General features: G+C 47.0%; 1 protein-coding gene across 7 annotated transcripts in view; it reads left to right on the plus strand.

The window, feature by feature from the left end:
• The first annotated feature begins 60 nt into the window (after positions 1 to 60).
• UBAP2L (ubiquitin associated protein 2 like) overlaps positions 61 to 16,029 on the plus strand; it is a 66,338-nt gene continuing 50,369 nt past the window's right edge. For all 7 annotated transcript variants that reach the window (XM_082275636.1, XM_082275639.1, XM_082275637.1 and 4 more), the window contains exons 1-4: positions 61 to 115; positions 13,871 to 14,000; positions 14,082 to 14,159; positions 15,814 to 15,924. In XM_082275636.1, the coding sequence (XP_082131762.1) occupies positions 13,911 to 14,000; positions 14,082 to 14,159; positions 15,814 to 15,924 (279 nt within the window). In that variant the 5' untranslated portion in view covers positions 61 to 115; positions 13,871 to 13,910. The remainder of the gene's footprint in view (positions 116 to 13,870; positions 14,001 to 14,081; positions 14,160 to 15,813; positions 15,925 to 16,029) is intronic.

The raw sequence follows: 16,029 nt of genomic DNA on the forward strand, positions 1-16,029 counted from the left end.
CCCTCCGTCCCCTCCTGTGGAACGCACAGCACGCCCTGACGTCAGGGGCTAAGCGTACGTGAGAAGGGGCGGGGCGGAAGGGAGGTCACGTGGTGAGAGAGCGGAGGAGCCGCAGGTAAGGACGGAGCTCGGCCGGCTTGTCCGGTGGTGGGATGCGGGGAGAGGCGGGGGAGTGGAGGGTGTGAGCGGGCGGAGGTGAGAAGAGGCGGCGAGAGGGAGCGAACTCCGACTTCCAGGGGCCGCCGTGGCCTCTTCCGCTCTGCGGCCTACTGGGGTCCATGAAGCCTCGGGCTCGCCTAGGAAGTCATGCCGGGCGCCTCGCCACGTACCGGGTGGGGGAAATGGTCAGAAATGATGGGTCGGTTGGAATCCTCTTCTGAGGGGGGTTGGGATGGAATGCTGTGTATACCGGGGAGGGGGCTCCATGGGGGGGGGGGGGGCTGTGATAACCAAACCCGGGGGAGGGAAATTTTACATATTCCCAGGGAGCTCAGAGCTGTATAATCCTGGGGGGATCTCTGTATAATCCTGGAGAGAGGGGGAGGGCATATATATTCCTGGGGGTGCATCTCTATAATCACGGAGTAAGGAGGGGAACAAATAATCCTGGGGGGGGGGGGGGTGTGACAGCTCTTAATAATCCTGCACTGAGGGGGGGCACCTCCTGTATAATCCTGGAGTGGGGGGCCACATATATTTTGGGGGGGTCATATCTGTATAATCCTGGAGTGAGGGGGGGCCTTTATATTCCTGGGGGGTCATATCTGTATAATCCTGGAGTGGGGGGCCACATATATTTTGGGGGGGTCATATCTGTATAATCCTGGAGTGGGGGGGGGGGCTTATATTCCTGGGGGGTCATATATTTATAATCCTGGAGTGAGGGGGGGCCTTTATATTCCTGGGGGGTCATATCTGTATAATCCTGGAGTGGGGGGGGCTTATATTCCTGGGGGGTCATATCTGTATAATCCTGAAGTGGGGGGCCCCTTATATTCCTGGGGGGTCATATATTTATAATCCTGGAGTGAGGGGGGGGCCTTTATATTCCTGGGGGGTCATATCTGTATAATCCTGGAGTGGGGGGGGGGGGCTTATATTCCTGGGGGGTCATATCTGTATAATCCTGGAGTGGGGGGCCCTTATATTCCTGGTGGGGGCCTCCGGGAAAGGGGTGGGCGCCCTATATGGCCTCCGGGATAGGGGGTGGGCGCCCTATATGGCCTCCGGGATAGGGGGTGGGCGCCCTATATGGCCTCCGGGATAGGGGGTGGGCGCCCTATATGGCCTCCGGGAAAGGGGGTGGGTGCCCTATATGGCCTCCGGGATAGGGGGGGGCGCCCTATATGGCCTCCGGGCTAGGGGGTGGGCGCCCTATATGGCCTCCGGGAAAGGGGGTGGGCGCCCTATATGGCCTCCGGGAAAGGGGGTGGGCGCCCTATATGGCCTCCGGGATAGGGGGGGGCGCCCTATATGGCCTCCGGGAAAGGGGGGGGCGCCCTATATGGCCTCCGGGAAAGGGGTGGGCGCCCTATATGGCCCCGGAAGGTGGATTTGACTATAACCCCTGAGAAAGGAAGGGCTTCCCTTTATAACCCGGCTCTAACCCTGGAAACGGAGGGGGCTCTATATAACCCCTCGGGAAAGGGGGGAGGCATGTTGTATAACCCAGCGAAAGGGGGGGGCACCCCATAGAACCCCGAAAGGCAGAGGGGACTCTGTATAACCTTCAGGGAAGGGGGGGCACCTTGTATAACGCCAGAGGGCACTCTGTATAACCTCCTGAAAAGAGGGGGGCACCCTATATAACCCCGCCCTAACCCCAGGAGGTGGAGAGTGGGGCTCTATATAACCCTTAGGAAAGAGGGGAAGCACATTGTATAACCCTGGGAAGGGGGGGCTCCCTATATAATCCCGCCTTAACCCTGGAAGCGGAGGGGGGGTTATTTTATGTAACCCCCAGGAAAGGCACATTATAAAACCCTGGGAAATGGGGGGGGGGGGGTGGGGCTCCCTATAGAACCCTGGAAGGCGGAGGGGGCTTTATTACCCCAGGAAGGGGGGCGGGCAGCACTCTATATAACCCCTCCTTAAACCATGGGAGGCGGGGAGCTGGCACTCTGTAACCTTAAAAAAGGCGGGGTCATAGCCTGTTTAACCCTGAGAAGGGGGGGCACCCTATATAACCCCAGAAGGCAGGGGGTTCTCTATATAACCCCCGGGAATAGGGGTCACCTTGTATAACCTGGGAAGGTGGGGGCTCTAACCCCGGGAAATGGGGTTACTCTATATAATCCTGGGGAGGAGGGGGCATTCTATGTTACCTTGGGGGGGGGGCAAGTCTATATAATCCTTAGGAATGGGGGGGGTGTCAGTTCTCTATCCGCCCTTGGGGGGGGGGGGGGCGGCGGCTTGATTTGACCTTGGGGGTGTCTGACGGGAAGTGAGTGGACGGAGGGGAATATTCGCGGAATAAACATCAATAAAAAGTATAAGATGTATCCATTGTGTAGATTTGTTACATTGTAATCTGATGGTTCATAGAACACCATTTCCTGTTCCCTTCCCACCTCAGAGGTCACCCCAGGGGCGCTCGGGGCCCAGTGACCACTTCACTTGTTGGGACCCCTCGCCTTTCCATCCCATATTGCTGTTTCCTTGGAAGCCCTGATACTGCTGGGCATGAGGGGGTGGGGACAGGTGACCTCCCCCTCCCATGCTGTGCTCCACGGAAAAGGGGCCCCTAACAAGAGAACCTGTCACTCCTCTCCCCCCAAAGAGCACTTTCTGGCTCCTGTGAGCACTGGGACCTCTGGGTATGGTGAGAGGGGAAGGGGGGGTGGGTGATTTTCCCTTTATCAGGTGGGGGTCGGATTCATGATCTCGTCTTTCTCCCAAGATGCAGTGCTACAAGCAACAAAGGAAGGGTGGGGGTGGTGCACTTGATTCTCTTGGAAACATTGGTACTTCTGGGTATGGATTGGGGGGTTCACCTGTCATCTTCTGGGACCCATCCTGTAATTGGGGGTCACCTGTCATCTTCTGGGACCCATCCTGTAATTGGGGGTCACCTGTCGTCTTCTGGGACCCATCCTGTAATTGGGGGTCACCTGTCGTCATCTGGGACCCATCCTGTAATCTGGGGGTCACCTGTCATCTTCTGGGACCCATCCTGTAATCTGGGGGTCACCGGTCATCTTCTGGGACCCATCCTGTAATTGGGGGTCACCTGTCGTCTTCTGGGACCCATCCTGTAATTTGGGGTCACCGGTCATCTTCTGGGACCCATCCTGTAATCTGGGGGTCACCTGTCATCTTCTGGGACCCATCCTGTAATCTGGGGGTCACCTGTCATCTTCTGGGACCCATCCTGTAATTGGGGGTCACCTGTCGTCTTCTGGGACCCATCCTGTAATTTGGGGTCACCGGTCATCTTCTGGGACCCATCCTGTAATCTGGGGGTCACCGGTCATCTTCTGGGACCCATCCTGTAATCTGGGGGTCACCTGTCATCTTCTGGGACCCATCTTGTAATTGGGGGTCACCTGTCGTCTTCTGGGACCCATCCTGTAATTGGGGGTCACCTGTCGTCTTCTGGGACCCATCCTGTAATTTGGGGTCACCGGTCATCTTCTGGGACCCATCCTGTAATTGGGGGTCACCTGTCGTCTTCTGGGACCCATCCTGTAATTTGGGGTCACCGGTCATCTTCTGGGATTCATCCTGTAATCTGGGGGTCACCTGTCGTCTTCTGGGACCCATCCTGTAATTGGGGGTCACCTGTCGTCTTCTGGGACCCATCCTGTAATTGGGGGTCACCGGTTGTCTTCTGGGACCCATCCTGTAAACTGGGGATCACCGGTCGTCTTCTCTGACCCATCCTGTAATCTGGGGGTCACCGGTCATCTTCTCTGACCCATCCTGTAATCTGGGGGTCACAGTCATCTTCTCTGACCCATCCTGTAATCTGGGGGTCACCGGTCATCTTCTGGGACCCATCCTGTAATCTGGGGGTCACCGGTCGTCTTCTCTGACCCATCCTGTAATCTGGGGGTCACCGGTCATCTTCTGGGACCCATCCTGTAATCTGGGGGTCACCGGTCATCTTCTCTGACCCATCCTGTAATCTGGGGGTCACGGTCATCTTCTCTGACCCATCCTGTAATCTGGGGGTCACCGGTCGTCTTCTCTAACCCATCCTGTAATCTGGGGGTCACCGGTCATCTTCTCTAACCCATCCTGTAATCTGGGGGTCACCGGTCATCTTCTCTGACCCATCCTGTAATCTGGGGGTCACCGGTCGTCTTCTCTAACCCATCCTGTAATCTGGGGGTCACCGGTCGTCTTCTGGGACCCATCCTGTAATCTGGGGGTCACCGATCGTCTTCCAGGGCCCATCATGTAATCTGGGGGTCACCGGTTGTCTTCTCTGACCCATCCTGTTATCTGGCGGTCACCGGTTGTCTTCTCTGACCCATCCTGTAATCTGGGGGTCACCGGTTGTCTTCTCTGACCCATCCTGTAATCTGGGGGTCACCGGTTGTCTTCTCTGACCCATCCTGTAATCTGGGGGTCACCGGTTGTCTTCTCTGACCCATCCTGTAATCTGGGGGTCACCGGTTGTCTTCCGGGACCCATCCTGTAATCTGGGGGTCACCGGTACTCTTCCGGGACCCATCTTGTAATTTGGGGGCACGGCCGTGTTCTGGGACCCATCCTGTAATCTGGGGGTCACCGGTCGTCTTCTGGGACCCATCCTGTAATCTGGGGGTCACCGGTCGTCTTCTGGGACCCATCCTGTAATCTGAGGGTCACCGGTCGTCTTCTCGGACCCATCCTGTAATCTGGGGGTCACGGATATTCTCAGACCCATCCTGTAATCTGGGGGGGGTTACCAGCCAGAGCTAAGGCCCAATTCACAAAACTGGTGGTTTTGAATTGGCTGTGATTCCAAAACCGCAAAAAGTCATGTCTTTTTTTAATGGCGCCCCAAATGCAGTGCAATTTGTCGTGATGCATCAAAACGTACGAAGCTCATTGCCCATAAGGGTGCAGGAGTGTCTGTGCACAAGGGTAAATCTCCCCCTAAAACAAATCCTGGGTGGGAACTCGTGATGTAAATAAGGCCCAATCCTGACCCGGGAGAGGGACCATGGGAGACCACGGGTGACTTCATCTTCTCCAGAGTAGAGGGGAGCTCTGCTGTCCTCACAACTCATCTCTGACCAAACTCCCAACTTGTGCACTTTATTTTTTTTTTTTTTTGTGGACTGGGTCACTTCCTCCTCTCAGGTCATGTAAACAAAGGGGCGGAGTGACCCAGGCCTGCAGCTCATTGGAGTAAAAAAAGATGAATTTGACTAAAAAGCGTTTCCTGGTCGCCTCCCCCATCAACATTTGTAACCACTTAATGACCAGGACTTTTCTGGCACTTTTTGTTTACGAATTTACATCAGGATTCTTTGCTAGAAAATTACTTAGAGCCTAAATATATATATATTATGAAATTTTATTTTTTTTAAGTACCAGGTTGTTGCCATTTCACGAATGTGAGCAATTTTTTATTTTTTAATTTTTTTTTTTTTTTGCATGAACAATTTTAAAGCATGACGTGTTGGGTATCAATTTAGCAGAGACCATGGGGAATAAAATGGCGATTGTTGCAATTTTTTTTTTTTTTTTTTTGGTCAGATGGTATTTGCACAGCAATTTTTTTTTTTTTTTTTTTTCAAACAAATTATTTTATTTTTTTGGGGAGGGGGGAAATTTAAATGAATTAAAAAAAAAAAAAAATATATATATATATATATATATATATATATATTCTCCCCATTTTTTTGTATAGTATAAAAGATGTTGCTCTAAGTAAATTGATACCTAACATTATTATTATATCGGATTTATATAGAGCCGACAGTTTACGCAGCGCTTTACAACTTGAGGGTAGACATTACAAATACAATACACTTTAATACAGGAGGAATCGGAGGGCCCTGATCCTTAGAGCTTACAATCTAAGAGATTTCATGCTTTAAAATCGCTCACTCTTGTGAAATGGAAACAAAACCGGTACTAAAAAAATAAAAATAAATAAAAAATATCTCCATAGGTCCCCTTATATTGGTGCCCCTAGCAATTCACAGCGCCCCCTACATTCTGCCCTCCGTTTCCTAACATGAAACTTCCCTGTTTTAATCTCTGCCTTCCCTGTACAGGACTCTTACCTTTGGGGGCGGGGCTCTTCTCCCGGCTCCCCCGCCCGCCCCATGATGTCATCCTGTCGGGAGGAGCTCTCCATTTCCAATCTGAAGCTCCTCCTGCCCCCCTGTCATCCTGAGTGGATGACATCATCAGTTGGGTGGGTTGGGGATCCCTGGGCTAGATGGAGGGTGTCGTCCAGTCAGGAAAAGAGGCGAGGGGTTTTTTTTTTTTTTGAGTTGCTGCAGCTTCTAATGCACATTGTGAGAAGCTCGCAGTGTGCAGTGAAATCAGAGGAAGCCGTTTCAGTCCAGGGGGAGGAGCCTGTACACCCCCTGTAAGGCTGGAGGGAAGGCCAGAGTGACCTAATATAAACAAAAATGGCTCCATTCACATATATGCGTTTCAGATTGCGGGCAGAATTGCTGCAATTCTCCACAATTACAAATCGCGGGACGCCTGAGCGATTACCTTGACTTGCAATGGCACCAAAAACGCGGCGCGATGTCGCCGTTATGGTCGCCCAACGAATCGCAGTAAAATCACCCAAGCAATTGCAGGACGCCTGTCGCCCAAAAGAAGTTCTTGTACTTCTTATGTGTCGGGCATCTCGCAATTCGTCGGGCAGCAATCGCGGCAGCATTGCGTCGAGCCATTGCAAGTCGCGGGAATCGATCGGGCGTCCTGCGATTTGCAATGGTGCGGAATCACGGCAATCCTGCCCGCAATCCAAAACGCCTATACGTGAATGGAGCCTGAAGGATTTATTTTTTAAATACAGTTTGTTGTGTTTTGTTTGGAAGTTGCAAAAAAAATGTAAAATAGAACAAATGCCATTGAATAGAATGGGATTGTCAGGTGTCCGTTATCTGCATAAAGTTTGTTGAAATATAAATGGAACGTCTAAATAAAATAATTACATTTTAGATACAAATACTGTGAATTATTTCCACGTTTGTTGCATTTGTGGATTAAACAAATGAGGACGGATCATAGGGGAGATCTCTGCTACTCATTTTGGAGGATTACCGGTCCTTTCCAGTGTGGGGGGGGGCGTCCTCCCAGGTCCTTTCCAGTGTGGGGGGGGGCGTCCTCCCAGGTCCTTTCCAGTGTGGGGGGGGCGTCCTCCCAGGTCCTTTCCAGTGTGGGGGGCGTCATCCCAGGTCCTTTCCAGTGTGGGGAGGGGGGGTTGGGGGGCGTCCTCCCAGCTCGCAGTGTGCGCAGTTTATGATGCAAGCCGGTTTATTTCCCTAAATAGCTTCAAGTGGCAGAAGCCGGTTGTCCCACTTGTGGCCCTCTTCCCCCCCCCCCCCCCCATTCTGTGTGTCCTGCAGCTGCTGGGACCCTTCATGTCAGAGGTCGGGTGTAGGGGAATGACGAGGCAAGCTGCGCAGCGTCCGATCACCCTGCAATCTCAGGACACTTCCCGACCGCCGTTCGGTTTTAACTGTAAAACTGTATTCGCCACTTGCTTTTCTGCCCCCCCCCCCCTTTTTTTTTTTTTTTTTTTTATTTTTTTTTTTAACGATCAGTATATTTCTTCTAGAAATTTACTTAGAATCCCCAATTTTTTATATTTTCAATTTTTTTTTTTTTTTTACAAGAAACGATCAGTATTTTTTGCTAGAAATTTAATTAGAACCCCCCAAACGTTTTTTTTTTTTTGCAGAGACCCCAAAAATAAAAAGACGATCGTTGCAATTTTTCTATGTCACGTGGTATTTGCGCAGCAATTTGCACACACATATTTATTTATTTTTCATAAATAAAATAAAAAATTTACCCCAATTTTTTTAGTCGATTAAAAAAGATGTTACGCCGAGTAAATAGATTCCTACAATCTCACACTTGAAAATTGCCTGGAATGGCGACAAACTGCGGTAGTTAAAGTGGAGTTCCATGCAGCACTTGTGTGCATCCTAACAATGAATTGGCAATTTTTTTTTTATTTACTTTATTTATGGAGCAAAATCTTTTCACTTCCTCCTTATGTGGCCGCGGTGACCGACCGCATTTCCGGCTTTGTATTGGCTCCTGGTAGATGAGTTACATTGTTACATAATTACATAGTGAGGCTGAAAAAAGATACAAGTCCATCCGGCTCAACCAATAAAAAAACAGTAAAGAAAACCCAACCATACAATCCCATATACACAATCCTATACACCGTACAATCCCCTATACACAATCCCATATACACAATCCCATACACCATACAATCCCCTATACACAATCCCATATACACAATCCTATCCACCGTACAATCCCCTATACACAATCCCATATACACAATCCCATATACACCATACAATCCCCTATACACAATCCTATACTCCAAACAATCCCATATACACAATCCTATACACCGTACAATCTCCTATACACAATCCCATATACACAATCCTATACACCGTACAATCTCCTATACACAATCCCATATGTACAATCTCCTATACACAATCCCATATACACAATCCTATACACCGTGCAATCCCATATACACAATCCTATCCACCGTGCAATCCCCTATACACAATCCTATCCACCGTGCAATCCCCTATACACAATCCTATCCACCGTGCAATCCCCTATCCACCATACAATCCCCTATACACAATCCTATCCACCGTACAATCCCCTATACACAATCCTATCCACCGTACAATCCCATATATACAATCCTATTACCGCAGGTGATCCAGAGGAAGGAGAAAAATCCCAGCAAAGCATGATCCAATTTACTATATGGACCCCCTTATGTATTATACATGGAGATCATATTCCCCCCTTATGTATTTATACATGGAGATCATATTCCCCCCTTATGTATTTACACATGGTGATCATATTCCCCCCCCCCCTTATGTATTATACATGGTGATCATATCCCCCCTTATGTATTTACACATGGTGATTATATTCCCCCCCCCTTATGTATTTATACATGGTGATCATATCCCCCCCCTATGTATTTATACATGGTGATCATATCCCCCCCCTTATGTATTTATACATGGTGATCATATCCCCCCCCCCCATGTATTTATACATGGTGATCATATCCCCCCCTTATGTATTTATACATGGTGATCATATTCCCCCCTTATGTATTTATACATAGAGATCATATCCCCCCTTATATATTTATACATGGAGATCATATCCCCCCTTATATATTTATACATGGTGATCATATTCCCCCCTTATGTATTATACATGGTGATCATATCCCCCCCCCCTTATGTATTATACATGGTGATCATATCCCCCCCTTATGTATTTATACATGGTGATCATATCCCCCCCTTATGTATTATACATGGAGATCATATTCCCTCTTATGTATTTATACATGGAGATCATATCCCCCTTATGTATTTATACATGGAGATCCTATCCCCCCTTATGTATTTATACATGGAGATCATATTCCCCTTATGTATTTATACATGGAGATCATATCCCCCCTTATGTATTTATACATGGAGATCATATCCCCCCTTATGTATTTATGCATGGAGATCATATCTCCCCTTATCTATTTTATACATGGAGATCATATCTCCCCTTATGTATTTATACATGGAGATCATATCTCCCCTTATGTATTTATACATGGAGATCATATCCCCCCTTATGTATTTATACATGGAGATCATATCCCCCCCTTATGTATTTATACATGGAGATCATATCCCCCCCCTTATGTATTATACATGGAGATCATATCCCCCCCTTATGTATTATACATGGTGATCATATCCCTCCCTTATGTATTTATACATGGAGATCATATCTCCCCTTATGTATTTATACATGGAGATCATATCTCCCCTTATGTATTTATACATGGAGATCATATTCCCCCTTATGTATTTATGCATGGAGATCATACCCCCCCCTTATGTATTTATACATGGAGATCATACCCCCCCCCCCCTTATGTATTATACATGGAGATCATATCCCCCCCTTATGTATTATACATGGTGATCATATCCCCCCCTTATGTATTATACATGGTGATCATATCCCTCCCTATGTATTTATACATGGTGATCATATCCCCCCTTATGTATTTATATATGGAGATCATACCCCCCCCCCCTTATGTATTTATACATGGAGATCATATCCCCCCCCTTATGTATTTATACATGGTGATCATATCCCCCCCCTTATGTATTATACATGGTGATCATATCCCCCCTTATGTATTTATACATGGTGATCATATCCCCCCCTATGTATTTATACATGGTGATCATATCCCCCCTTATGTATTTATACATGGTGATCATATTCCCCCCTTATGTATTATACATGGTGATCATATCCCCCCCCTTATGTATTATACATGGTGATCATATCCCCCCCCTTATGTATTATACATGGTGATCATATCCCCCCCCCCCCCCTTATGTATTATACATGGTGATCATATCCCCCCTTATGTATTTATACATGGTGATCATATCCCCCCCCCCCTATGTATTTATACATGGTGATCATATCCCCCCCTTATGTATTTATACATGGTGATCATATTCCCCCCTTATGTATTTATACATGGTGATCATATTCCCCCCTTATGTATTATACATGGTGATCATATTCCCCCCCCCCTTATGTATTTGCACATGGTGATCATATCCCCCCCTTACGTATTTATAAATGGAGATCATATCCCCCCCTTATGTATTATACATGGAGATCATATTCCCCCTTATGTATTTATACATGGAGATCATATCCCCCTTATGTATTTATACATGGTGATCATATTCCCCCCTTATGTATTATACATGGTGATCATATCCCCCCCCTTATGTATTATACATGGTGATCATATTCCCCCCCCTTATGTATTTACACATGGTGATCATATCCCCCCCTTACGTATTTATAAATGGAGATCATATCCCCCCCTTATGTATTATACATGGAGATCATATTCCCCCTTATGTATTTATACATGGAGATCATATCCCCTTTATGTATTTATACATGGAGATCCTATCCCCCCTTATGTATTTATACATGGAGATCATATTCCCCTTATGTATTTATACATGGAGATCATATCCCCCCTTATGTATTTATACATGGAGATCATATCCCCCCTTATGTATTTATGCATGGAGATCATATCTCCCCTTATCTATTTTATACATGGAGATCATATCTCCCCTTATGTATTTATACATGGAGATCATGTCTCCCCTTATGTATTTATACATGGAGATCATATCCCCCCTTATGTATTTATACATGGAGATCATATCCCCCCTTATGTATTTATACATGGAGATCATATCCCCCCTTATGTATTTATGCATGGAGATCATATCCCCCCCTTATGTATTTATACATGGAGATCATATCCCCCCCTTATGTATTATACATGGAGATCATATCCCCCCCTTATGTATTATACATGGTGATCATATCCCCCCCTTATGTATTTATACATGGAGATCATATCTCCCCTTATGTATTTATACATGGAGATCATATCTCCCCTTATGTATTTATACATGGAGATCATATTCCCCCTTATGTATTTATGCATGGAGATCATACCCCCCCCCTTATGTATTTATACATGGAGATCATACCCCCCCCCTTATGTATTATACATGGAGATCATATCCCCCCCTTATGTATTATACATGGTGATCATATCCCCCCCCTTATGTATTATACATGGTGATCATATCCCTCCCTATGTATTTATACATGGTGATCATATCCCCCCTTATGTATTTATATATGGAGATCATACCCCCCCCCCCTTATGTATTTATACATGGAGATCATATCCCCCCTTATGTATTTATACATGGAGATCATATCCCCCCTTATGTATTTATACATGGAGATCATATCCCCCCTTATGTATTTATACATGGTGATCATATCCCCCCCCCCTATGTATTTATACATGGTGATCATATCCCCCTTATGTATTTATACATGGTGATCATATCCCCCCTTATGTATTTATACATGGTGATCATATCCCCCCTTATGTATTTATACATGGTGATCATATCCCCCCTTATGTATTTATACATGGTGATCATATCCCCTTAATCTCCTTCTCATGAGAGAATAAATTCAGTTCCTCTAATCTCTCCTCATAGCTAAGCTCCTCCATGCCTCTGATCAGTTTGGTTGCCCTTCTCTGCACTTTCTCCAGTTCCCCGATATCCTTTCTGAGAACTGGAGCCCAAAACTGAACTGCATATTCTAGATAAGTTCTTACTAATGATTTGTAGAGATGATGTCTCTCTCTGGAGTCCATGCCTCTGTTATACAAGAAAGGACTTTGCTTGCTTTGGAAACCGCAGCTTGGCATTGCATGCTTTTATTTAAGCTTAGGATCTACGAGACCATCCAGATCCTTCTCCGCTATGGGTCCCCCCCAGATCCTTCTCCGCTATGGGTCCCCCCCAGATCCTTCTCCGCTATGGGTCCCCCCCAGATCCTTCTCCGCTATGGGTCCCCCCCAGATCCTTCTCCGCTATGGGTCCCCCCCAGATCCTTCTCCGCTATGGGTCCCCCCCAGATCCTTCTCCGCTATGGGTCCCCCCCGATCCTTCTCCGCTATGGGTCCCCCCAGATCCTTCTCCGCTATGGGTCCCCCCCAGATCCTTCTCCGCTATGGGTCCCCCCCAGATCCTTCTCCGCTATGGGTCCCCCCCAGATCCTTCTCCGCTATGGGTCCCCCCCAATCCTTCTCCGCTATGGGTCCCCCCCAATCCTTCTCCGCTATGGCTTCCCCCCAGATCCTTCTCCACTATGGCTTCCCCCCAGATCCTTCTCCGCTATGGCTTCCCCCCCAGATCCTTCTCCGCTATGGCTTCCCCCCCAGATCCTTCTCCGCTATGGCTTCCCCCCCAGATCCTTCTCCGCTATGGCTTCCCCCCCAGATCCTTCTCCGCTATGGCTTCCCCCCCAGATCCTTCTCCGCTATGGCTTCCCCCCCAGATCCTTCTCCGCTATGGCTTCCCCCTAGATCCTTCTCCGCTATCGGTCCCCCTAGATCCTTCTCCGCTGTGGCTTCCCCCCTCCAGTTCCTCACATTATACAAAAAAATTGGACTAACTTTACAGTTTTGTTTTGTTTTTATTCATGAGCGTTTTTTTTTTTTTCCAAAACAATTGCATTTGAAAAATTGCTGCGCAAATACCATGTGACATTAAAAAATTGCAACACACACCATTTTATTCTCTATGGTTTCTGCTGAAAAAAAAAAATTATATATATATATATATATTGGGGGTTCTAAGAAATTTTGTAGTAAAGTAGATATTTACATGTAGGAGGGAAGTGTCAGAAGAGGTTTGGGAAGGAGGTGGTTAACGGGGTGACTCTATTGCGACTTTTTGTTTTAAACCTAATTAGGGGTCACCTAAGGACAGGGAATATTTGTAATTTGACCTCAAGATCTATTCAGACTTCTAGAGAGATAATTACAGGAGCAGAGAGACCGATATTGAGTACCGTTGCCATGGTTGCAAAGAAAATAAATCTTATTTTTGGCCATTCTGGAGGTTGAAATGGGGAGCTTTCTATAACGCTGGAGGAAGGAATAGCAGAAAATGTCACTTATCACTGGAATTGAAACAAAGTATCTGATTTTTTTTTTTCTTTTTTGTCTCCACAGAGTTGTAATTTGTAAATACTGTTATTTGTATATACTGTAAATGATGACCTCGGTGGCGACAAATCGTACCCGGGGAAACTGGGAACAGACACAGACACCAACTCAGACACAACACAAGCAGAGGCCACAGGTACGGCACCTCCCACCGAGCGTAGAATGCGCCCCCTGCAGTCCAGGCATTGCATTTCATGTTTTTTTTTTTTGCTTTTAGGCCACCGCAGAGCAGATCAGACTGGCACAGATGATTTCCGATCAGAACGATGCAGACTTCGAGGAGAATGTCAAACAGGTGAGGCGAAGGGTCTCGAGACGAGCCGGGTTGTACCAAAAACAGCACATTGCTACTGTCAGAAGAGAGCCCTGTGTTTGTTTACATACTGGCTCTCTTCGGTAAATACCGGAGTCGATCGAGTGCCGGTAGTCTGTCCAAATCTCCAATTCCATCCATTCCAGTGACTCTCCAGCAGCAGTAATTTCAGATTTAGGACGACTTGGCTATTTTCACAGAACATCGGCAGCCTATACACCACAGTACACGAAGACTTGCCTGTTTTGGCAGAACACCCACTAAGGAGTAAATAAGTTGTCACCGCCTCAGAGGCGGCCATGTTAGTAGAAGGCTAAGTAACAATTTCCTCATATAGTGTATCGTAGTGTATAGGCTGCCGATGTTCTGTGAAAAAAGCCAGGTCGTTAAAATCTGCAATTACTGCTGCTGGAGAGTCACCGGAAGTGACTAAATTGGAGATTTTGACGAGTTGTCTCTTTTGGCAGAACACCATTGACCAATCAGTGGCTGGCATCCGCTGACTGGTTCGTGCTGCAGGCAATCACAGCACGGCCGGGGTGGATGGTACAGAGTGGCCGCCCTGCCACAGTAAATTTACGGCTGGCGGTCCGCAAGCGGTTAACTATGCCTCGGTTTGTGCATAAGAAAATAGCCTGGCAACACCACATCCCAAAACGTAGAAACATGAAAAAATAAGAAAAACCTGGACTTTTACTGTGTTGCCCTCCCCCCTTTAGTGAAACTCAAAATAGACAATTATACACCATAATGGATATTAACACCCTCCTCATACTCAAGGAGTCCCCCCCCCCCCCCCCTTTTTCCAAATCTGCTGTATATTACTTTGACCCGAATGTGAAGAGGACGGATAACTCACTGACGCGTTTCACCTTATGGCTTCTTCAGGGTTGTTTGTAATGAGGGTTCAGGTGGGTTAAAAAATGAACTATAATTGTACAGGGGGGGTTAAGGTACTTAAGTTCGGTCTCCCAATGACCAGGGGGTCACGAAGGGGGCTTCTGAGGGGACCTATAAAGTGGTATCTGGAGCTATTGGCAGTGTTTGAAGATATATTGGACCTATTATTGCTTCCTTTAAGAGCATAAGCAATTAGACTCTGGAGTTGAGCACTATTTAACTAGGCTGCTTGTGGAAGGCCGCGTTATCGGTCTCCTCCTCCCTTGGTTGGATGTCCAGTTTGGGCAGGCCTTTCCTCTCTTTGGGTGCAGAATCACCCCACCCTGACCCCCTTGGTCATTGGGAGACCACCTGACCGAACTGAAGCGAGTACCTAAACCCACCCTCTGAGATTATAATTACATTTTTAACCCACCTGAACCCTCTTTACAAACACCCCTGAAGAAAGCTATATGACGAAACGCGTCGGGAGTTTTCCGTCCTCTTCACATTCTGGTCACACTGTAATAAACAGCAGATTTGGAAAAAAGGGGGGAGGGACTTCTTGAGTATGAGGGGGATGTTATTATCCATTATAGTATGTATAATATTTGTTGGATTTGATTTTATATCATGTGGTCTGTGACCAGGACTTTTTAAAAGTAATCTGATAGGTTGCCTTCTTCTGGGTTAGAGAGAGGCTTTAATGTGATTTATGTCTTTGGGTTTACTGACGTGTTGCATTCTTGCGCTTCAGTTGATTGACATCACAGGAAAGAACCAAGACGAATGTGTAATCGCACTTCATGACTGTAACGGAGATGTCAACAGAGCCATTAACGTCTTGCTGGAGGGGAACCCAGACACTGTGAGTGATGCGGTGATCGGCTTCACCTTCCTGATTTTTCTTCATTCTCCCTTTACCTGTGTCTGTTTTCTCTCTCCTCCTCCTGATTCTCATGTTATCCTACGT

The sequence above is a fragment of the Pelophylax lessonae genome, assembly GCF_965119305.1.
Source record: "Pelophylax lessonae genome assembly, chromosome: 13".
NCBI classification, from domain to species: Eukaryota; Metazoa; Chordata; class Amphibia; order Anura; family Ranidae; genus Pelophylax; species Pelophylax lessonae.